This window comes from Platichthys flesus, chromosome 24 (assembly GCF_949316205.1).
Source record: "Platichthys flesus chromosome 24, fPlaFle2.1, whole genome shotgun sequence".
In the NCBI taxonomy this organism is placed as follows: Eukaryota; Metazoa; Chordata; class Actinopteri; order Pleuronectiformes; family Pleuronectidae; genus Platichthys; species Platichthys flesus.
In genome coordinates, this window is record NC_084968.1 from 6,433,106 (window position 1) to 6,457,005 (window position 23,900).

A 23,900-nucleotide genomic window follows, 5' to 3' on the forward strand; every position below is an offset into this window, starting at 1 on the left:
CTCTCGGCTGCCGTGGAAACTGTGGCGTCTTGAATAACTATAATATCATTAATGTGTCCGCTTCCACTTCTTCCCTGTTATTTTAATCTCAGTGCGTGTGCACATGCATCCGCGCCTGTGTGTGTGTCGGTGTGTGAGGGAAAGTATACAAAGTGTGTGTCTCAGCGTATGATGGTGTGATGAGTGCATGGTGAGTGCATGTTGTGTGTGTTATTTTAAATACTTTGTGTGTGCATCATTATGTCTTGACAGGATGTTGTGTGTGTGGTCAAAGTGTGTGAGTAAATGTTAGATAAATGATGTGATGTGTGTTATTTTGGGCTCTATGACAATGTAAGGAGAGGATTAGGCAACGTTTTCCTGTTTCTAAGATAATGTTTTAGTCGACCCATTTTCCTCCATATATAAACACTTGGACACGTGTATGCAGCCACACACACACAGGAACGCACACCGCACACACACACACACACACACACACACACACACACACACACACACACACCCCACACCTTGATCTCAAAGTTCATTTGCATCATTTTATTCTGTAACATATTTTTTGGGGGTATATTTACATCAGAATTCAGGTATAAATACTTTTAAACTATGCAAACACACACACAGAGACACACACACACAGAACACTTAGCTAATTTAGATTGACAGGAGGAAAGTGGAGTTTCCACAAGGTGATACTCACTGAAGCTCAAGGTGTGCACTTACGAGGACACACACACACGCGCACAAACATGCACAAATGAACGAGTGGAAACGTTACGGAAGGTTCTACGGCAATCAGAATAAAAGCATCATAATGTGTTTTCCTGAACTCACCGCACAGTCTGCACACTGAGCAACAATGTCAACATTTAACCTCACTCAAAATATTCATTTCCATCGCTAGAAACTAGAGCTGAGAGATTATACAAGATCAGAAATGGACAGAGAGGCAGTGATCTAGAGTCAACAATAAAACATATTTATTTTCTTATATTAGGGGATATCTACAATAAAAAATATTGTGAAAAATAGACTCTTCATCTCTCTAACAATAGTTAAATATGTCAATTTCATAAAAAATCTTTACAAAGTAAAATGTCACAAGAACAATAAGAGAACAAGAACAGAGATCTCAGGGGACATTTAAAAAAACTGTACTGACAAATACAAATGTAAAAAGGAATCAGTTGAGGTTGAAGACAAACCAACAAATCTATAGATTATAGTTCATGAAGAAATCAAAACAAGTTTAACCAAACTAAAACTAAACCAAACAATTAGTTTTGTGCCACCACCCAAACCCTGATGACACTCCATTACGAGAACTACTTTGACTTTCCTGTCTCTTAGTCGTCTCTGAAGAACAAGGAGAAAGGGAAGATTCGGCTGCAAAGAGATGGAGAACAAGACATTTAAAAAGTCTGTATAAGTTGCACACATGCTGACTGCAGCTCTCTGCTTCTTGGTCTCATTCAATAAACTGCTACTGTATGTGATCACCATAACGACTACAGGGTAAACCATAAGACTACTTTTGTAAGATTTGACGTCGAGTTACTTTTGACAGTCCTTGTTTCCCCTGCGGACGTCTGGGGTCCCAGCTTGTCTGAACAGATACTCCACGGGAATATTGTAATTTCTGTGCACATATTAGCTGGATTTCCCCAATCCATCCTAAACTCTGACATCTTCTTTTTCTGTCTCAATACTAATCAGCTTGTTTCTCCTGTGGGTGTAAAAGTCAATCAAATCTACAGATAAGATGTGACGTGAGTCTTCTGCTCCTGCAGATCTGCTTCTAACCTTTCTGCTGTTTGTCTCTTGCATACAAGTGAGACACTGCTTGCTGGTTGTTTGGCTGTTATCAACTGGGCTACTCAGTAAACATGCCCACTGTGCCATCCCACTAACCTGGCCAGTCGAGTCAGAAACCCTGGCCTCTCTGAAGCTGCCCTATCTTCCTCCTCCACTTCTTTGTCCTGTATTGTCCCCGGCTGCACCTCACCTGGACTCTCACTCTTCATGATGACGTCTGATTTCAGCTGGAGTTTGTCAAACAAGGATTAAATTAAAATGATGGCAAAGCTTTAATAGCTACTAACTGTGGTAGAACCAACCTAACACCCAAAGGCTATGCGCTAGAATAACAAGAAAAGCTCTGGGCTACTTAGCTAACCACAACTCATAAAGTAAAAAAAAGGCCACTCATCTTTGTATGAATTCAAACTCTTGTGTAAAAAGACATCACTGTTAATTATAAGTGGAGTAAATATGTTGTTATAACTGTGAATTGTAGTTCATTTTCAAAAATGTTCACAAGTTTTCTCTTGAGTTTGTGCACGAGTGACCAATCACCTTGACATCACCACAATATTCCAACGTAATCCGTGTTAAAGCTCTGTAGACCTGTATTGGCACTTCCTTCTCAGTGTTAAGAAAATAAATAACTCAATGGGCTGACATAATTAGTTTAAATCATTTTTTCCACTTGAAACAAATGTGAGGGGAAAAAAAGAAAAGAAAAGCTGTAGATGGAAGAGGTGGAAAGAGATGTCAGAGTGGACGAGTGTACAAAAAAAAGAAAAAGAGAGGATCAGATGAGATGAAGGGACGTGGACAAGAAGAGAGCGGGGCTGGGCAGATCGGAGACGTTTGTTGCTTTACATCACCTTAACACACACAAACACACACACACACACACACACACACACACACACACGTAGCCTACACTCTCTGTCTGACTCTTTGTCTGATGTAATGCTATTATTACCTTAATCACACTTGTTATCCTACCTGTCTGCGCTAATGTTAGCCTGGGGCTGCAATAAAGGCAGAGGTGCCACAAGTGTGTGTGTGTGTGTGTGTGTGTGTGTGTGCGCTAGTGCTGGGGATAGAGGGATTCAAAGTGAAAGATGAGTTGTTGGATTCGGTTACGTCGACACACCAGTGCGCTGAGACGACTGACTTCTCCATTTGACATTTCAGAGAGTGACAAATCTGTTCGCCAAATGTGAGTAAGAGATGAATGAAAGTGAATGAATGACTAAATAGAAAGCATCACCTTGACAACATGTCCTGGATCCTCTTTGACCTCTCCCTCTTCATGTGGATTGTCCACGTGCAGCCTGCTGGAAGTCGCACATCACAACGTTACCTTACTTTAATGGAACAGTTTATTTTGTAAACATTTTTGAAAGCGTGGTTAACTAATAATTACCATATGGAACTCAACATTTATGTATATTTGTACAACTTTCCTGAAAAATAGAGTGCTGATACTATTTTTATGTTTAATGACTGATAAAACAAGTGACTAAACAAGTTTTTCATGTGAACATTACATGAAATGAACCAGGTCCATACTCCTCTCTATATATCAGAACTATTATATCAAAGCTTATGGAAGTTTAGGGTTTGTCGTATATAAATGTATTTAAATATATATATATTTAAAATGATGAGTCTCATTTTATGGTGTCATGCTTCATCGTGCATGGCCTGCAAAGTACTTTACATAAGAGTATAAAAGACATTATTTTACTCTTTAGTTCTTACACTTAATTAGAGTTAGAGTTGTATGAAGAGTATTAAGTACATTACTTAACATGCATAAGCAGACACCGTCCAAAGTGACTTTTAAGAAGTCCATTCAGCTTCCAGATTAAGTCAGAAAGTGGCTACATGAGCTGGGGCCTCAAAATAGTCAGGTTGGCAAATCTTCCTTTCAACAGAGCACTGTATCAACTGCAGTGTTTTATTGAATCTGACCAAACCACGTCTCCCATGACTAGGCTGAGGCTGCAAGGAGAAGAACTAGCAGGAGGGTGCAGCTCTCAAAGCTTCAGCTCCAGCCCTCCATTATCTCCACCACTTGTCTGAGGGTCTGATGAGGTCTTTAACACACTTTGTAATTCCATCGGTAAACTGATAAGAAATACATTTATAACAATGTACATAACATTTTGTAATGAACTGCACAGTCAGTGTTATTCATAGAGACATGGCAGCAGAACAGAAAACTCTTTTTTGTCCTCTCTACGTCCACACTTGCTCTTTGTAACTGGTACTTTTCTGTTCCCTTGTTTCCAGCAGGTTTAACACAAAAACAAACCTTCTGTCCCTCCAGGGCAATCACATAGCCCCCCCCCCCCCCCACACACACACAGTGTATGAGTTGAACATGGACAGTAAATGTGTTTGTACAATACGTGCGCTGTCCTTTTGAACTCGCACTGCTGCGTGCTGATGTGCGCCACCTTTGTGAGGACATGTTAATGTGATGGTCAATGTGGTGAATGTAATTCAAAGAGAAATGCTCAATGAAACTGGATTTCCTGTGAACTCGTAATGATGCTCGAGGACGGGTTTTTTCTTTCTTCCCCGGATATTTACACAGTTTGTGCATTTGACTGTGCGTTCGTCAAGTTTTAAATAAAGGAGACAATTCTGTTTACATAAGTGAAACAGGAACTAAGTGGAGGACAGGACCTTGTTTGTGTGTAACTGTGTGTGTGTGTGCAGGCCTGCGATTGTGTGTGAGCATTTTAAATAATAAGTTTCACCCTACTGAGCTGACTGTCAGAGTGATTGAGGTGGCGCCCGTTTGCCTCATGTCTTGATTCATAACTGCAGGAATCACTGGAGCGCGCGCGTGTGTGTTGAACACTCTCATCTCTACACAATGTGTATACAGTTGTGTGAGTGTGTGTCAATATACAGTAAGCTCACACTGCATTCTTCATGTTAATGCCGATAATACCTGCTACATTTCCTTAACATTACAGCCATGATGACAAAGATGTCACTCTTACAGTGCATTTGATGCAGAGTGTGTCTATGGACTTAAACTAGCAACCTCTCTGTTGTGTTGAACAGAGACAATAAATAATAAGTGTGGATGATATGGATGAAATCAAATCAATTAATATTATATATCAGGCTATGAATTAGTAATTTATCAAAGAAACTTGCAAACACAAAGTCAATGTGAAAGGATTAATATATTACCACACTGTACAGCCCTGAAACTGCAATAATACTTTTGCTGACATGTTCCACCTGTAGAGTAGAGAGGTGAAAGGTGTAGATTAAATGAACTCTGTATTTTATATTGTTTTATTTTAAGTATATATTTTGATACTTTCACTTTCTCCACCGCCTTTATCTGCTGCTGTAACAGGTGAATTTACTGGGTATAGGATCAGTAAAGTTTATCTTATCTCAATGGGGCAGAAGGAGTAGTCTCTTTAGAACAGTAGATAAAAGGACTTACCCCACCATGGAAATCCTGCTCTCAGCCTCCAACTCCTTGACTAAATCCAGTAGTATGGCCTCCTCTAGTGGTGAGTCTGTCTTAGTGCGCTTGGACTGGGGCTTAGAAACAGAGAAGCGATGCTCTCTCTCTTTCTCCTAGAAAACAATACACTCTTTGGTAATTTCTTTATTCCCAGTGTCTGTTTGAATTATATAACACTGTATTATGTTGTCAATAATATAACGTTAACTCACTGGACTCAGCCTCTTCTCTGCATGTGTTCCTGAAACAAGATGTAAAAGATATATATAGCACATGTGAGACATCATAATGGACCTGTATAGAGACAACTCTATTCGTCCTTTGCACTTAAACACAAAGAGATGAAGGATTGGCGTCAAGGACGAACGTCTGAGATCCTGTGATGGGAATTTCTATCCCATGTTTTCTGGTGAGTTACCAGATATCTTGAGGTGAAGGCAGCATGTAACTCAGAGTGTATTCAGCATTAGATACTGTGATCTTACCAGCAGCTGTTTGTCGACAAGGGCAATAAGTGCAGCAACAAGTGCGTGTTTCCTCACCATTCGGTGTGTTTTTCTCCAGGTAGAGGATGAGAATGAAAGGGTAGGCGCTCAGGTTCTTCTCCTCGTGTTTGCACATCACCTTAGATAATCCCTCCCATCGCTTCTTATCTGGGAGCCACAGTTAAGAAAACACAGGGATTTGAACATAACACAAGTAGCTGCATGCACGAAAGGGATCTCAACTCTGAACGTTGGCTGTGACCTTACTGCTGTGACCTACTTTTCACATTTTTCAACACATAAAACACAGAAATGCATCCAAAACTTCACGTGCAAACTTTTACATCTGCTCCCCCCCCCCCCCCCCCCCCCCCGATAGATGACAGATGAATAAATACACTGATGGACGAACACACTGGTGAAGTTACATTGAGGGATACAAGGGAAGACATTGAAGTGGGTACTGGAGAAAGGCTGGAGATTGTCCAGGTTGCCGAGAACCGTTCTGATGATGTCCTGAAAACAGAGAAGATACAATCAGAATGCATCAGTTCATTGTGAATTTGACCAAAAAAGAAATGTGTGAATAACATTAATAATAAGTCAACATAACAAATGTAAATACTGACACAGGGACAAAGAGCAATCATTGTTACCTCCAGTTCCTGATTGAAGCTGTTTCCTTCCATCAACTCCTCTCCACTGAAATAAACAAATCACTGAACATTGTGGAAGCATTTCTAGTTCTGGTAACTTCTATTTTAAATGCTGTCAAATCTGACAGTATAAGGGAATGTATCCATCGGTGAATGTATTACCCTGCAGCAGTGTATGAAAGAAAAGGCATTAAAAACTGTGAACGCTGGTTTGCTGCTGAGCCTTAAGTGTCGGAAACATTAGATGCTAGATAAAACAATAATCTTCAGTCACAAGGAAAAAAAACAGGTTGAAGGCTGTGGATGATCACTCAGGACTCTAGTTTCCCTGCCTAAAGGAAGACAGACGCTGTGGGGCTTTAGATCCTCTTTTCTGTACAGATGAAACAAAATATCAAGACAAAGTCACAGCATGTAGTCGTCTCTGTTGTGGGAGAAGGATGGAGATAAAAGGGAGAAAAAGGATCAATGATTTTGCGACGGCAACAACTGCTTTTGAGAATAAAGAATGTTTTGCACCGCTTTGCGATGGATGTTGAGGAGGATAGGAAGAAAGGGACAGAGACCCTCATCCACGCCTTCAACGCCTCCCATCTGGACCACACTAACTGTCTGTGGTACCCAGCAAGGACCTTGGCAAGCTCCAGTCAGACAGAACACAGCTGCCAGGGTTCCCATTAGAAACAAGACGTGGCACTACACCACACCCATCCTACACCATGATCCTCCTCCTCACTGATTAATCCCTCCATGTTTGAACTCCACCGGCCTTATACTCCTCCATCTATCCATCTATCTATCTATCTATCTATCTATAACTTTCTGTTCTTTCAACTTTGTAAGGTGGCTTTGGGGACACTAGAAAGACGCTAACTATATCCAAGTTGTTATTATTATTACGTGTTTGTGATTTTGAGCTTGAGTTGTTTTACTCCACTTTATTGATTAAAATAAAATGTAAAGAAGGAAGATCAATTTATTGGAGGAGATGATATCCTCCTCACATCTACTGATGCGGAGTCTCTCACGTGAACCCTCTTGCTCTCCGCTAGAGGAAGAGTAATGACTGGATCATAAACGTGTGTGTATGTTTCTGTCTTGCCTGAAGCTGCTGCCTCCTCTGATCTTAAACTTGTAGATGAGCCCGTCAGCTCTGAAGAACCGAGTTTCAGGAAGAGGGAAGGAGAAGGTCTCCAGCGTCATGGCTCAGCTGGAGGTTCGCAAACAAAACAAATGAATGTCTTCCTGAACAAGTTTTGAACTGTTAGCATACATGTCACACGCAGCTAACTAGGAGCTAGCAAGAAAACACTTTCACTCTCACCTGAACCTTTGCTCCAATTATCACAATTAACAGTTTATAATGAAGCTCTCTCCCGCGCCCTCTCTAAATTACCGTAATGTCTACAGAAAATGGCGACTTGTATTTCCTACGTCGTCCACTTGTCCTCAGACTCGAGTGAACTTCAGCCTCCAGCGGCACGTCAACAGTTAAACGCCTGTCACTCAAAGGCCCCGCTCGCCCCGTGATTCGCCGGACTAGCGGAACTGCCGCCCTCCACTCTCTGCGGGCGTCCTTGATTGGCCAGCTCCTCATCCAATCCGCGGCGCCGCTGCAGGAGTCGCTATGGAGACGGAGAAAACCGCCCAGACGGTCACATGACCATCAGCTGACCACGTGTCGGAGCAGGAAGGAGGACACCTCAAGTTAAATATTCACATTTAAACTACGGTTTTAGTTCGGTAAGGTTTAATTATATATTTTCTAAAACTCTGACAGTCATTCCATCGACATGTTATCTCTCATTTATACGAATTCAGCTCGAGCAAAAGTTGATGCGAATGTTTTTTTATATTTAACCAGAGCGTCCCTTACTTTCATCCATGACTGCCATGTTGCAGTTCGACTGGTTATGTTGGATTTGAATCTGCTCACTGCGTCACATTATTGTTCCCACTGCGTCATTGTCGGTATATTGTGAAGTGTGTATTTCCCAAAGCATTGTGGGTTCAGTCAAAAACAGGGTGTGTTGTTTTAATAACACTGTATTAACAACGAGACATGTACAGACTGGCTGGTACAGTGACAAACTCTGTGGGTTGATGGGAACATTTAACCACCAGTTACAGGAAGTAGATTTTAAATTGTATTTTTTTTAAATAAATGGAGGTGGAAGGTGAATATGCTGTATTGGTATATCCCATCTATCACCTCAAAGTACTATAACACGGTTATTTAGAGGGACTATGGCATGATGGGAGATTTTACTTAATGGAGTGCCCGAAAAGTTGATATCCCAGTCTCTTAATGTTGCCGTTACTACATTTTAACCTCACCACTGCAACATTGTAGCACCATAAGTGCTCATTTCCTAACAAACCATACCCAAGATAGCCTCCCATTCATTCCTCCCTCTGCTCTGTGTCCCTCTTCAAACATGCTGAGTAAACCACAGCGTCCAAACAGACCAGATGTCGTCCTCACCCTCCTCCACATCTTCAGTCCCTCTAAACACGGGGGCTCAAATGCCTCTCCTGGGTCTGGGGACCTACAAGCTGAGGGGTCCTGAGGACGTCCACCGGGCTGTGGATGCCGCCTTGGCAGCAGGTTACCGTGCCTTTGACAGTGCAGCTGTTTACAAGAATGAAGCTGACTTGGGTCGAGCCCTGAGGGAGCTCCTGCCCAAATATGGCTTGACTAGACAGGACGTGTTCATAACCAGGTGATGTATATGAGCTCATATCTGCCACATAAGTGACCTTTGGGGTACCACAGTACAGAAGATATGATCTTTTGTTGAACAAACATGTCACCTTGGATATATAGATGGGATATTTGTTTTGAGATGTGACACTAAATATCCCCTCGCAATATTGCAATATAATTTAAGTGTTGTCTTTATCTGACTGCATTTGCGGAGTAAAATGTGTTGTACCCACATCACATGATGAATTTCTTTCTTACAATATGGAGGCTCTTGAGCGCCTGGTTTTTGCATAGAGCAAAATTCTTAATTCTACTTTCTCTCCTTCCCGATGCAGCAAGCTGGGCCCAAAGGATCAGGGTGACAAAGCCATGGAAGGAGCTCTGCACAGCCTGTCGCAGCTGGACCTGGGTTACATTGACCTCTACCTCATCCACTGGCCTGGTACTCAGGGTCAGCTGGTGACCGATCAACGCAACCCAGGTAAAGATTTCACATAAAGTCACATTCTACTTAATGTACTTTGCATTTCAGTTCCCCCCCCCCCCCCCCCCCCCTCGGCGTGTAAGGAAGAAGAATGCATCACTGCAGATCGGAGTCCTTTGACCTGGGAGTGAATGCCGACTGAATCCACCCCCATTAGAGACAAACGTCAAATGTTAGTGGGTTTTTAGACCCTTGGAAAAGGCTCTTATGAGGGACACAAGCCATGTAGCCTGTAGCCATTACAGGACAATACTGTTCTCCATCTAGAGCTTAACACATGAATGAATAAAAACACTTACTTTTAAATGCCATCTGCCATGTGGGTATTTAATAAATTTATGTATTTATTGTGACCTTTATTATTTTTAAAGAGACTGCACTTTTAGGTGAACGTAACTGAACAGCTCTTTTATTTATTTATAAAACCAAATTGCTCGGGGAATAGTAAGTTGTATTGTATTACATTTATTGTCGGTAGGATTATGCAAAAACTACAGCATGAATTTCAACAACTTGGTTGAAGAATTGGACATGGGTTAAAAAAGAACCCATGAAATGTTTTGGGTGAAAATAGGATTTTGCTTATCAAATTGTTTGACCTTTTCACTGATTTCACATTGAATAATTCATGTATCTTGATGAAAACCACCGGGCACATTTAGGGGAACTGATATTCATGATTGTGTAATTTGTGAGAATCCGAGTAAAAATTTAGATCTTGCAGATTTAAGCGTGGTTTCATAGGGGGGGAGGCTTTTTTCTCGCTGCTGTATGGTTACAAATCGGGCTTCAAACCTGTAACTACCACAAATGTGTAGCTGAGATAATGTAAATTAATATTTGATTCCAGGTAACCGAGCTCAGAGTTGGGCCGCGCTGGAGGAGCTGCATGACAAGGGCCAGCTGAAGGCCATCGGAGTGTCCAACTACACACCAGCGCACATGAGTGAGCTGATGCAGACCTGCAGAGTCCCCCCTGCAGTGCTACAGGTATCATACACAGCTGTACACAAATCATTTTGTGCACTATGAAAACAGCCAGTGCAGCGTGTATATATATAAAATATATATATATATATTTTTTTTTTTCTTCAGGTAGAGTTTCACCCACGACTGTGCCAGAAAGAGCTGAGGAGTGTGTGTGACAAGTACGCAGTGTGTTTCCAAGCCTACTCCTCTTTAGGGAAAGGGGAGCTTGTCACTGATCCCAGTGTTACAGAGGTGGCAAAGAACTGTGCACGCACACCTGCCCAGGTAAACACATACACAGACTGTTTTAATTCAACCTCACCTACTCTGGGTTCAAAATAAATCATTTTTTTGTCACTTTCATTCACTTCCAGGTCCTGCTGCGCTGGGCTGTGCAGCAGCGTGTCCCCGTCCTCCCCAAGTCCTCAAATCCAGAAAGGATAACAGAGAACGCTGAACTTTTTGACTTCACGCTGAGCGACGCAGACATGGACCGACTGTCGGCTTTAGACTGCGGACACAAGTACTGCTGGGATCCTTCAGAGGTGGCTTGATAGACTACTAGTCTGCCTCCATTGGGCATGTTTTGTTGGTTTGTAAGCAAGACAACACAAAAAACAAGATGGATTATCACAAAACTTGGTGGAAGGATGTGGTTCGGGGTCAGGAAAGAAACAGTTAAATGTTGGTGCAGATCTGGATCACAGGGCCGATCTAGGACTTTTTTCACTTTCTTTAACATGGTGGAATAACTCATGGATCTTGATGAATGAAATCAGACACATTTTCTGGTTTATACATTGGGCTGCACTGAAGATTCAAGCTGACTGTACATGTAATTACTGAAATGACTCAAGAGTTCAGTTATCATGTTTATATTGTCCAGTTAGTTGATTTGTGTGTTGTGTCCCCAAAACCGAGAGCCCGCTTAGAAAATACCTATTGGTTTCTGGTCTAATCGTCAAATGTTTAATAACTATAAAATAATATAGCTTTACATCATTTAGTTCCGTTGCCTCTTATAATGGAGTATTAGGGCCTTATGAAATAAATGTCATAATATTACAACAATAAAGAGAAAATAAACTTTTCAGGAAAAAAGCAGCAAGGAGAACCCATGCTCTGCATCTTGTAGCTTCTAAATTAATAATCTTGAACCAATCTCATTGTTTTTCAAGAAACTACACAAGCTCTTGGAATATCACAGAGGTAACCAACAATGGCAGCTGTTGACAGTCAACCGCTACCCAACATTTCCTCCTCCACATCAGAGGCCATTTCTGTTTCTATTTTTGCATATGAACGGATTAAAAACATTCCAAAGCTTCCTCTGCACTGGAGAATTTGAAGGAACTGCACGAAATCCATATGAAAACCACTCTTAAAATGATTTATTTAGGACAGCATATACCAGAAGTTAGACAGCTGTAGAGAAAATACATTTACAAAAGTCATTAAAAATGAATCAAACTAAAATAAGAGAAAAGGAATATTACAAATTCAGTTTTCTCCAAAAACACATCTCTAGATTCAAGTAATACTAAGGATGGTTGCAGAACTCCAGATGCCACGCTAGGTTTTTTCCTCGGGTGTGTTCACTGTCATAAATGTTTTCAAAGTCAAAACCCTTACTGGTCACGTGACTTCCACTGAAATGCCCTTTAAGGCTAAAAATGTTTCCCCTCGCAGTTGTGCTAGCAAACGCACCTCCACGTCATTGTGCGTCTTTGTTGAGTTCAATGACTGACAGCGAGCTGTGAAGATTTAAGGCGTTTGATAAGGTTAAGAGACAAGGCCGGCAGTGTGGTGTCAGGTCGTGGGTTACAGCATGTTCAAGGCAGTTCATAAGAATATTTATACTCTTTAAAATTTCAGCTGATCTTTATTTTAAAGAGTGAAGCGGTCATATCTGGTCCCAAGCTCACAACACCACACAGCTGCTAACTGTAGTACGTGTATAGGTAGATGTACAGGAAGAGACATGTTAGAAGTACTGTTCTCACTTTAACACTCATTCCTGACTCCGCTGTTTATATTTAATATCATTAAACAGCGGAGTCACTCGTTTTTTGAGCAGTATGACTCAAACAGAATATTTTAACTGTATTGATTGTGTTAGGAGCTTCATACCAGATATATCAGTCAACTCATCATGTTACAAAAAACACACAGGAGACTCAGACAAATCTTAGAAAAAGGGTAGATGTCATTCAGGTTTGTATCAAAACAGCTGTAGCAAAGTTGATTTTTCAAGACGATAACAAACGCAGCCCTTGACCTGCACAGCTTGGCACGCCACAACTCGACCCTACGAGTCGAGCGTAAGACACGAAGAGAACAAACCTATTACCACTTCCAATAATCACACATTGATACACAAATCACAAATAGCCAAATCAATAACCGAGCTGTGTAGAGGGGCGGATCATAGTTGTATAATTATTAATATGAGCAATAAGAACATAAATAAAAAGGTAGTATTTTGGAGTTTATGTGCCAAGGAATCTTCGAAAGCCAGTAAATATCCTAAATTGGTAATTAGATCAGCACTCAACAGCTTGATTCCATTTTATTCGCACCTCAAGGCAGGTCAAAGTCGACACCCCCTCCCCCCACATTGAATGCTTATATAAACGTGATTGGATTGCGAGTAGTAAAAGGGGCGGGACGCTGAATCTGTCCTCTATTGTTACTGGTTGCTGAGTAAATGGGCCCAGCGGCTAGTGTGTTTAAAACCTTGTACAGCAGTCACTCCATCCCCACGCACAACTTTTAAATAAGCACATAACATTGATCACAACAGCCATGGATTGTACATTGCCTATTGCTGGGATGGCCAGACTTTTAAAATAGGAACGCGTGAAATTCGATTCTAGCTAAAAACCAATGCCGCGTGTAACCCCTCGTCCAATGCCATCTGATAAAATATTAACACAATATTTACACATAAAATTGATAGTCTGTTTTATTTTATTTGCTCAGCCAAGGCTTTAAAAAGATAGATTCATATTGGTTTGTGCTTTCTCTTTTTTATACGTCTGTTTAATGTTCTTTCCTTCCGATATAATCTAACCCTGAAATTGTAGAAAAGATATTTCTTTTCTGCATTGTCAAAGATTGTCCTTGTACAAGATTGTTCGTTTGATAAATTTGAGATATAAAGCAGTTGATGATAGTCGAGTACAGTGATTGAAACGGTTCTGGTAGCAGAACAGGAAGTTGGAGAAAGGCCCCCTGAGTTGAATACTTACAGAAAATCCTTCCTTTTTTACCCTCTCTCCTCACTTCTGTTGCCTGAAGGTTATTTTGGCACAATACAGGGATTTCATGTGCGATTCAAGCGCCAACATCTGAAGTCAAACAAGCATCACACAAACTGCTGGCATTTCCTCAAGAAAATGAGGAAGGAAGGAAGTTCTAACAGCATTCAAGGTGGTCTCAAATTGTCACTTTTTGTTTTCAGCACATTTATCTCTCAATCTACAGTATATTGCATAGTGTTGATGTGAGAGACAACTGAAAAGGTCGAGTGTCTTTTACTAACTGATAGTTCACCTTTCTAGTCCCATCCCATATTCTTTTGTTGCGATTTAAAAGAGGTGGTCTCTCCTCTCTCGGCCAGTCCTTCCATCCGTTTGCACAGTGGGTTTGGAAAGCCACAAGTCAGTCCTCATGCTCGTCTCACATTTGACCAGTTCACAGTGAGCTGCCCAACAGTGTTGTTCACATCAAAACCAACAAAAAACACACAATTTATATCAATTTAGTTGTAAAATGTACATGACTGGAGGCTTTAGAACCTCAGTACTACGTACTGCTTCTCCGGTTAAGCCATGCCTTTGTGTTTGGACTCTCCTCCTTTTGATCAAACCAACCTTTCTTCCATTTCTACTCCGAGCAGAGCTCACTGTTCTCAATCACAATTGTTCACTTGGCTTCCCCGTTGCTTTGTTTTTGTTCCCATCGATTCCCTCTGTTGCTCTTATATCCACTCTCAGTGCCTACTCAGTGCGGTGAGTTTGGTTCTCGAGGTGGTTGTTCTCTCCCTCCATCTCCTGGTGACTGAAGAGGTAGCTCCACCAGCTTCTAGAGTGGTGCAACTGGCCGGCAGTCCCGGCGCTATTAACCTTCCTCATTGCCTGCACGAAGTGGAGACACAGTGTTGAGTTTAAAAAGACATAAACATGTTAGCCTTGCACTGAGTTTATGTTTACCTATGTTAAAATGCATAAATACTTGATTGAATACAACATCTTTGGAATCATAGACCAATTCTTTATCATAATAGATCAGCAAAAATATAATTATTGGCTTGCTCCCTAATATCGGTAGGAGCCCCCAAAGATCCATGTCAGTCGAACTAAACTTGCTTCTTTCTACCTGGAAATACTGGATTCTTTTCTCTTTTGCCACCTGTGCCATTGCTGTATATCTACAGTCTGTGATCTGTGTTGTTCTAAACCCCTCATTCGTCCTCTGACCCCCTCAATTCTCACCCCTTTGTCTAGCAGGCTGTCAAACTCGTCGCTCATCCTCCGGAGCTTCTGGCCGTACTTCTTTGCCGCCCACAGTGCAGGGGGAGCCGACTTGGACCGACCCCGGAATGGAGCGCCGTCGGTGGGCGTGCCGGCTTCCTCGTCCGCCCTGGTTTGGAGCTCCTCATCTCGTGAGACAGTGTAGGCGTGGGACTCTGAGTTCAGCCTGAGTCGACCGGTTGCTACATCGGGGGAGAGAAAGGTAACGGGTTAGGGTTATATTAAGACAAAAGGTACAGAGAAACTCTTAGTCCTCCGGGGTTTCCTACCTGCAATTTTGAGTTCAGGTAAGGTGAGGGCCTGGCGCAGAAGAACCTGCTGCTGTGGCTCAGTCCATGATTGGCTCCCTTCGACTTCCACTACCTCCTCCGACGTCTCCGACTCGTTGTCTGAAATGGTGAAGTGTGCAGCCATTGAGGCATCTGGAGAGGGGGGGGGGGGGGGGGGGGTGGAAACATGAAGTCAGTACAAACCTTTAAGTACAGTGTATTACAGACAACTAAATGCATACAAAGTTGTTAAGATCCCAGTTGAGTTAACAGTGTTGTTGATCTATCTGGGAGAACTAGAAAAAACTGCCTTAAAGCATGCTGTCCATACATGTGACCCAAACAACACCTGTCCCTGTGCACCTCCATTATAAGAAGCTGCATTAGCGAGAACACAGAATGAAACTGTTGTTACACGACAGCTGTCCAACCAGTATATTGTCAAACAGTGTCTATGCTAATTACAAGTGTGATCAAATGGCACCATCTATTGTACGGCTCACCCACCCAGCGGGCTGTTCTCTGCTAACCCAGATATTAGCCGGTCCAAAGGTGTTCAAAGTGTCACCACCCCACAGATAAGCGACTTGTTTACACAGCACACGCCCGCTTCGAACCAAACGAACTTGCTGTCACACTCCGAACACTCGAGCCAGCACACCTTCCTCTTCCTCCTCTTCTTCTTCCTCCCCTCCGGTCAACTCGCTTGTTGTGTTGTTGTTGACCGAGGAGGACAAAAGAAACTTCCTGCGGGGCGGCAGCTGCTGCTCGGCGGCAGGCGAACCGCGTCTAAGACCGAAGCGATGGCCATTCAAGCTGGTTCCTTACCCGGGTTGTGGTGGGCCGAGGGTCCGGAATGTGTGAGGCGGTGGCTGCGGCCTCTGCTGTTGTTATTCCCGCTGGCGTCTCGCTTCTCGCTTCTCGCCGAGCTGTTCACTTTAGCTCCGCGCTCTCACCCAATCGCCGGGCGTCACCGCTCCGCCGCGGCGCGCTGACGTCACTGTTGCGAGCTAGGACTGGCCGGGGCTTTGTTTGTGCACCCCTCGCCCCCCCCGCGGGTTACCGTAGTGTACAGGGTAGAGGCGCAACGCGATTTCACAGCGGTGGAGGCACTTTGCACAATCTGCACATCTGGGTAAAAGCAGATCTGCTTTTGCAAAGTGTCTCGATTGCCATCTCCATGTAATCAGATGGGACATAAACCTAATGATCCATTTTAAGCTGTTTTTATTTCAGTTAGTTCTTGGTGCAAGTTCAAATTATTTTCTGCTTGAGTACTTTAATTTAATAAATCAATAAAAGTAGGACTTTCACATGTAAAAGAGTATTGCAAGAGTTTAACATTTATATGAAAGTATTGGATCATAATGTAATATTACTGAATCGCACATTGCAAGCAGAATTTTAATGTCTTAAACATTTTCCAGTGCATTGTATATAATAAAGTGACCACATGTTTTGTATGTGATAAGTGAATCTATGGAGTAAAAAGTACCATGTCCTCCTTTAGTTTAGCAGGAGTTTAAAGCACCAAGTTGTACTTTTACTTAAAATTGTAATGGTGTTTGTTGTTTTTGTGATAAATGTCTGTTGTTTTTATAAATACTTCAGAGGATTTCTTATCTGTTACCTTAAAAGTTGAATTTCGTTTTCTTTTACCCTTAAAAAGCATCTGACAAAAAAATTGACAAATATAATATATGGCGACACACGTTACATGCTTGCCTTCTCATTGCCTGTTTAAATTACTTGAAGGTTAATGTCTTCTTTTATCGTCTCTTCTTTCTCAATCGCTGGGACATATTGAAGACAAGGACAGAAAATCCTCCAGGCTGTAGTTAGCTGTCATACCTCGCATGAGCAGCAGGTGGGGAGGTAGGACTACAAACTGAGACACTCTGTCTTTTTCTGAGCTGTGTTTATATTTCTTCACACTGCCTCATCTCCTGTCACAGGTTGTGTGCTTTCTTGAAAACAACAGGAGAAAATATCTTATTTCAACTATGTATTACAATTGCAGTTGATTACTCAAGTCGCATTATGTCATAGTATCAGGCTTAGGCGTACACGAAAATCGCATTGTGACATCATCAGGAAAAGTGTTTCTCATTCCCTGAAAAGCTGATTATGGGATACATTCCTTTTGTTTATACAGAATCTTCACAGTAGAGCAGCACTGTATGGGTGTGCATTTACCATGTATGTGCTCTGCTTTGCTCTCTTGCACTTTCCTCACGTCAACACAGGAGACTCACCCATGTAATTATCCAACATTTTTAATCCAGAGCCTGTTCTTCTCCTCCCCGATGTCATTCTTCTCTCTCCCGCTATTATATTAGACACTAGAAATAAACGAAGTTAACGTTGCAAAGTCAGTCATTGAAACAATGCTGTGACGTATCCAGTGTCAGAGGGCTCATTCTAATTCAGTGCATCCAAATGGAACAAAAGTGAGATTCTAAGCTTAGACAAACATGCAATGCAAAGTTTGCACAGTCAGCCTTTCATACTCTGACGTACTCATAAAGCAGCTCTTGAAGATCATTGCTGAGAGTCGCTTCTTTTGAACTGTATTTATGGAGGGATTATAGAGATAATACAGTGGAGTTCTCCTTTTGGTTGGATTTGGGTGCCGTTTGAGAACCATGCAATTATTATCCATTTTAATCTGTGTGTGTGTGTGTGTGTGTGTGAGGCAAAGTCAGGCCATGTATGCACCAACTTAAGCCATAGAACTACCGTGCGTAAGAGGCTGAGAGTGTGTGAGTGACAAAAGCTGATCTTACACACTTCCATGTACTAGCAGAGTCATGTACACGCGTATACTAAACACGGACTCCCACATGTTTGTGTATACGTCTGCAGGTTTTGAGTGTAATCTGAAGGAGCCATACAATTAGCATCCATTTATATCTCCCTGAACCAACCTCGCCCTGCCTCTGTGCCCCTCATCTGGTGGTTATTTTGGGAAACAGAGGCGGGTGCACGCCCACACTGTCTCCAAACCACCACTCAGTGTGCTAGAGCGTGCCTCTGTGTGTGTGGGTGTGTGTGTGTGTGTGTGTGTGTCTGTCTGTGTGTCGCTGCTTGAGAGCAAATGCGACAGTATATGCAAGTGGTTCCCGAAATGTTCCTTCCAATTCAGTGCCAGGGCCCAGCTGCTCTGCTGCCACTGCCACAGCTTCACTCACTTTCCTTTCAATATTCTCCCCTCTGTGCAGACCCAGGTTCAGTCAGCTAGTTCGTTCGGCGTGGGAGATGAAGAATATGCAGAGTAGGTTTTGAATTATTTGAGGCTTGAGAGCCGAGAGAGAGGAGCACAGGAGGAGTGGTGTAAAAAAAAAAGAAAAAGAGAGGATGTTTCGGTTTCCCAATTCCCCCCCCCAAAAAGATGGGAAGCACAACTGAAATGCAGACATTGTGCACCAGACATGGGGAGACCGAGAGAGGGAGAGATGCAGACAAAGAGAGATAAAGTGACAGATGATGAGAAGTAAAGCCATGACAGAAGTGTGTGTGAGGCTGCATAGAGAAAGAAGTGAGAATTTTGGTAAAAAACAGAATGGCTCTGGTGGAAGAGAGTGACATGGACAGAACAAACCTTACCTACAGGAGGTCAGAGGGAATACACTCCTCCAGCCCACATATTCAACCCCAGCCCTTTCATCACCGCTCTCGGTACATGCTCATTATAATCGGACCGCTCCCTCGCTGTATAACTGATCACAAGGCTGCCATATGGCAGCTTTCTAATTACAGTCACTCCGCCCCTGTGTAAACCCGCTGCTCCTGTAACCCTGCTCTTCTTAAACTTCAGTTCGGGACTAAAAATGGATTCCTCGCTTGGTCCTCCGCTGGATAAAATTACATGAATGTCCAGCCCAGCGAGACATGTAATCTGTCTCTTCTTATGACATGTTGGTTGAGTGCGCTACCGTGCTCCATCCCCCGATAGAAATACTGCACAGACACAGAAACATAGTTGCGTGGTCCATCTTTATACACGATCCTTACAAGTTAAAACTCAGTAAGAAAAGAAAAGAAAAATGAAAAATAGTAAAATAGTCTGACTTCCCCTATGAATATGGCTCGGCTAAAAGGTGAAAGGCAGGATGATAACTGTCTTTTATCTATACCCTGAACTTATAGGACACACACACATGTCCCACCCTGTGTATGTTCTTTATCTGGTCTCAAGCCACACACAGTCTTGTCCAGCCCTCCTTCAACCCTCTAATATTGTAAGTCTTTGGTGGTTTTCATGTGGTTGACGTGATACGTGTGTGCGTTCAGAAGAGATGCTGTAGACCTATGGGCAGGCTGATCTGGAACATATGTGCTCCATATGTGAACTCATAGGTGTATACTTGCACATGCTTGTCTAATGATACTTAATGAATAGTTTCTTTCTATAGAAAAGGCAGTTCAGTACTGTTCCTGCTTCTTAAACCCTTCCCCTTTCATTTCTTGCCTCTCCCACTTTGCTGCAGCTAAATCACACTTCAGTGAGAAAGCTCTGGCACAGCCTCACCCACTCTAAGCATTATCACAATGCTGCGTTGATTGTCTGCAGTAAATTTACTTTTGTTGGCTAATCAGTTTATGTGCACTATGTGTGACGCTCTGCCTGCAGCAGAACTTAATGTCATGGCTCACTGAGTTGACATAAAGCCCCCATACAGTGCAGCGCTCAGCCATATACAGCATACCGCATTTCCAGCGCCTGTGGCAATTAAATCAGAATTTTCTGTAACACAGTGAGATGCAAATTTAGCTGGAAAAGACACAGTGGTGGAGGAGGGATTCAAACATTTACATTTACTCAAGTTAAAGTGCCACATTCATTTTTCTCCTTGAGTAAAACTTAGTAATACCCTGCTTTAGATATACTTTAAAGTTTTAAGAATAAAAGTAAATGGGAATTGCAGCCTATTCACTAATACAACGGTCTTCTACATCGTTGAAGCCGAGTCTCAGCTGCAGTCCTGTCTGATTCATAGACTGTATGTAGGTCTGATTCCATTTGAGTTGCTTCTTAAAGTACAGCTGTAGGGGGCGGGATCTAATGTTACCTGCCCATTATGATTGGATCAGTGCACCAATTCCCCCTCTTGTTATTGATTGCTCTAAAGCTAGAATGGCACTCACAGAGAGTAGACCTCCGTCAAGGCTCAACAGTCCCCATAGTTCAATCAAGATGTATATTTATCTTTCATTTATTTAATATTTCCAGTATTTCTCATTCAAGCATTTAGTATGGCAATATCAAGATTATACTACACTGAGTCGTTTTTTAAGTTTCTTTTTAAAGTTTGAGTGAGCTCAGGTCACATATCAACCAGTCACAGTCATGGTGTTGTAGCAATTGACAATTATATTCCTCACAACAACTATTCGACCAGGGGACCCGTTCAGTTGCTCCGCTCCGTGCCTCTGTTTTCCCGTTCCCTGTTTTTCAAGAAGGAGCGGGATGATCCATCCGCCTTGACGATTTTATTTTCCCTGTGTTGACAGTGATGGGAGACAGGAAATTGGATGGAGAGGCATAACACGGCACAAAAACAAGCCGCATTCTCTGCTCAGATGAGACTACACGGTATCTGCATTAGTAGATTTGTCTCCCTCATTGCCTTAATTGTCTCACACATTTCACCGACTTACGAAAACTCTCAGCGTCTCCCCCTTTTATTCTCTCATTCCCTCTTATTCCATTTCTCTCCCCTTGTGTCGCCTTCACTGTTTGTCCATCTTCTTCTCTCTCTCCCTATCCCCCTTATGTTGCACTTTCCGCTTTGTCTCTTTTTTTCTTTATTTTCCCCCTGTTCTTTTTCCTCCCCACTTGTGTAACTAGGTTGCTCGACTGAACTAGTTCATGTGGAGCTTGCTGGCTTATGGCGTCATTTCGCTTTACTTATTTATGTACTTTGATAGAAACAAGCTGCTTGTTGGGTCTCAGCCAGGTGGTAACAGAAATCGTAAGAGCTCCTAAACAGAAACGAGAACAAGCTGAAAATCAGGAGGAAAAGTAGAGTTTTGTGAATATAATTTCACACTTTGATTTACCATCACTCGGGGCGCTTTGGGACACAAGAAAAGTGGCGTAAGTCGTTAGCGATTATATTCAGCGTGTACAACTTTTCCTCCACTCTGACTGGACTTCTCACAAAGTTAGAAAAGGGCTGTAATACACTGCGGCACAATTACATTAACACACCATTGAATGCTAATAAGAACGTACACTTACTGCTGGCTCCAGCATGTCCCAGTCAGCAGAACTGAAACAAGAGTAAGTAATGTCAGCATAACAATGCAAATCTGCATTAGAAATAATAAAATAAAGATTTTGATAGATGGACGACATTAGAGGGAATGGAGCTGGAACACGATGCCAATGATTCAGTGTATTTTTCATCCTGCTTTTAAAAGCCATCATATTATTTAACTATATCACTGACAGACATTTACTCAGTGAACGGATCAATTTCAGTTTCACAAAATTATCAAAAGCAAAGAGCACTAGATTAGAGTGTTTACATACAACTTGTGTTAAATTGGTGTGTGTGTGTGTGTGTGTGTGTGTGTGAGTGTGTGTTTGTAGTGCTATGAATCATAGTGAAAGGTCAGTATTGCTTGAAGCGAGAAGAAACAAAGGAGACAGAAGTGATGAATAGCAGTTTAGAACCATTGCTCTTGCAACACCTCAGGTTACTGTATACTGAATCGTGTGTATGAGACACACACTCAGAGAAAGAACACAGGTGGATGCACGCATGTGTATTTGATTAGAGGATACTTGTGTGCACATGCATGCACGTGACGGAGAGCAGAGATGAGGTTATAGGTAATATATTTTTTATGGCAATACACAGTAAAATTACAACATGATTTCTCTGTGTGTGTGTCTGTGTATGCATGCGTGTCTTTTTTTGCTCCCACTTTAGGACTGGTCCTTCTGAGGCAAAACATCATTTCTCAGGTCCTGGTTAGGATGAGCGATACCCTTTTGGTTGGTTTAGGCAGCCTTCAATGAATGGAAGTCAATACTAATAAGGATTGCTGTTTAACCCTGTGTTAGTGTGTGTGTGTGTGTGTGTGTGTGTGTGTGTGTGTGTGTGTGTGTGTGTTTTTTCCAAACATGTATGGTGTAATCCACAGAGTGATTTGGTTTGAGAGTCATTGGTGGAGTTGCAGAAATTCCCACACACGCTTTAAAACTCCAGGATGTTCTCACAGCTACACTGATGACGGTAATTCAACTTTGTTTGCGGCAACTTCCCCTTTTTAGTTTTTATATTCAAATTACACAATATACTGCCGAAGTGGAGACAAAGCTCAGACATGGTTTGGCAAAAGATATTTCCAGTGTGGCTGTGTTGATCACAGATTTTGACGTTTGCTTTCAGATGACAGCGCAGGGCTGCCTTTAGGAATCTGTGAGCCCATCTGATGATGAATTAGCTTCTGGGGGATACAGCCAATATTCTGGGGACTCTGGTGTAGACAGTTGATATCCAGGACAAGAGTTTCTTCTCCACAAAACACAGACAGTTACACTTTTTGTAGGTATTTCAGGTCCAGGCGACATTTGAGCTAATCGCTATTAACAACTTGCTGTATATGAATCAAGATAAATTAGAAGGCAGATAACCGATACATTTCAATATATGCGTTCCACTTTTTTTACTTTCACACAGACTGTTTACCTAAGGTCGCCCTTAGCCTGCTTAAACCGGAAACAGTGTCCAGAGGGCTTCCAGACCCTCTGCGCATTCACAAAAAGAAGCTGTTTACAGAGATTACGCCTTTGGTAATGCAGGCACCATCTGGGCTCCAGAGTGCATTACATTTTCACAAATCACAGTGAGATCTGGCAGGATACACAGGGATTCTAAATGTGTGTGTGTGTGTTTGTGTGTCCGTCATGGATCTGATTGGTTTCTGCCCCCTGATTAATCAGCGGCTCCATTTCAACACTGATCAATAACCCAGCATGCTGATGGAAGTAGTCCACATCTCATCTCATCTGACTCTGTGTGTGTGTGTGTTTTCCTTTGTATCATGTTGACGAGTCACTCACTTTGAATGCATGTAGCTGCTACAATGTGTGTGTGTGTGTATGTTTGTTTTGGTGAGTGGACACAGCCTTGAATGCTACAGTATATCGAGCGTGTGAAGGTTTGTTTATAGTTGACAACAGTCGGTCCCAGAGTCACGTAAGCATTTAGCCATCGACTCCTGTTGGGATTGACGATGTGCCTAATGGCCAGAACACCACAGCGACAGATTCTTTGATGCATGTGTATGGCCGTCACTGCTAAAAAAACCTCTGGTGGACAGACAACTAACAACGTTTATGTGATTCTGGATCCATTCGTGTGGTTTCATGTGTCCTGGCAGGATTGTGGATGTATGAACAAGCGGGTGAGGATATGTCACCCTGCATATTTCAGCAGGTGGGAGAGAGGCGTAGGGTAGTGTGGCTGCGGCGCTCACCTCTCC

The 23,900-nt window shown here is 42.3% G+C and overlaps 3 protein-coding genes across 4 annotated transcripts; 1 reads left to right on the forward strand and 2 right to left on the reverse strand.

Moving 5' to 3' along the window:
* Positions 1-1,137: 1,137 nt before the first annotated feature.
* LOC133949878 (uncharacterized) lies at positions 1,138-7,640 on the reverse strand. 2 transcript variants are annotated; one of them, XM_062383929.1, is made up of 8 exons: positions 7,540-7,640; positions 6,438-6,495; positions 6,222-6,297; positions 5,839-5,949; positions 5,509-5,537; positions 5,273-5,409; positions 3,062-3,128; positions 1,723-2,042 (listed from the first exon to the last, which is right to left on the reverse strand). In XM_062383929.1, exons 1-8 carry the CDS (start codon positions 7,638-7,640, stop codon positions 1,878-1,880), a joined length of 744 nt encoding a protein of 247 aa, XP_062239913.1. In that variant the 3' UTR covers positions 1,723-1,877. The 2 variants fall into 2 exon arrangements, with proteins under 2 accessions (XP_062239912.1, XP_062239913.1); XM_062383928.1 differs by lacking the exons at positions 1,723-2,042; positions 7,540-7,640 and adding an exon at positions 1,138-1,386 and having other exon boundaries at positions 6,438-6,916.
* A 550-nt stretch (positions 7,641-8,190) lies between these two features.
* On the forward strand, positions 8,191-11,716 carry zgc:101765 (uncharacterized protein LOC450036 homolog). The gene is made up of 5 exons (XM_062383927.1): positions 8,191-9,160; positions 9,480-9,625; positions 10,479-10,618; positions 10,724-10,882; positions 10,972-11,716. Exons 1-5 carry the CDS (start codon positions 8,910-8,912, stop codon positions 11,149-11,151), a joined length of 876 nt encoding a protein of 291 aa, XP_062239911.1. The 5' UTR covers positions 8,191-8,909; the 3' UTR covers positions 11,152-11,716.
* Positions 11,717-11,968: 252 nt separating this feature from the next.
* On the reverse strand, positions 11,969-16,382 carry badb (BCL2 associated agonist of cell death b). The gene is made up of 4 exons (XM_062383930.1): positions 16,230-16,382; positions 15,402-15,554; positions 15,094-15,314; positions 11,969-14,736 (listed from the first exon to the last, which is right to left on the reverse strand). Exons 2-4 carry the CDS (start codon positions 15,544-15,546, stop codon positions 14,599-14,601), a joined length of 504 nt encoding a protein of 167 aa, XP_062239914.1. The 5' UTR covers positions 15,547-15,554; positions 16,230-16,382; the 3' UTR covers positions 11,969-14,598.
* Between the last annotated feature and the right edge of the window lie 7,518 nt (positions 16,383-23,900).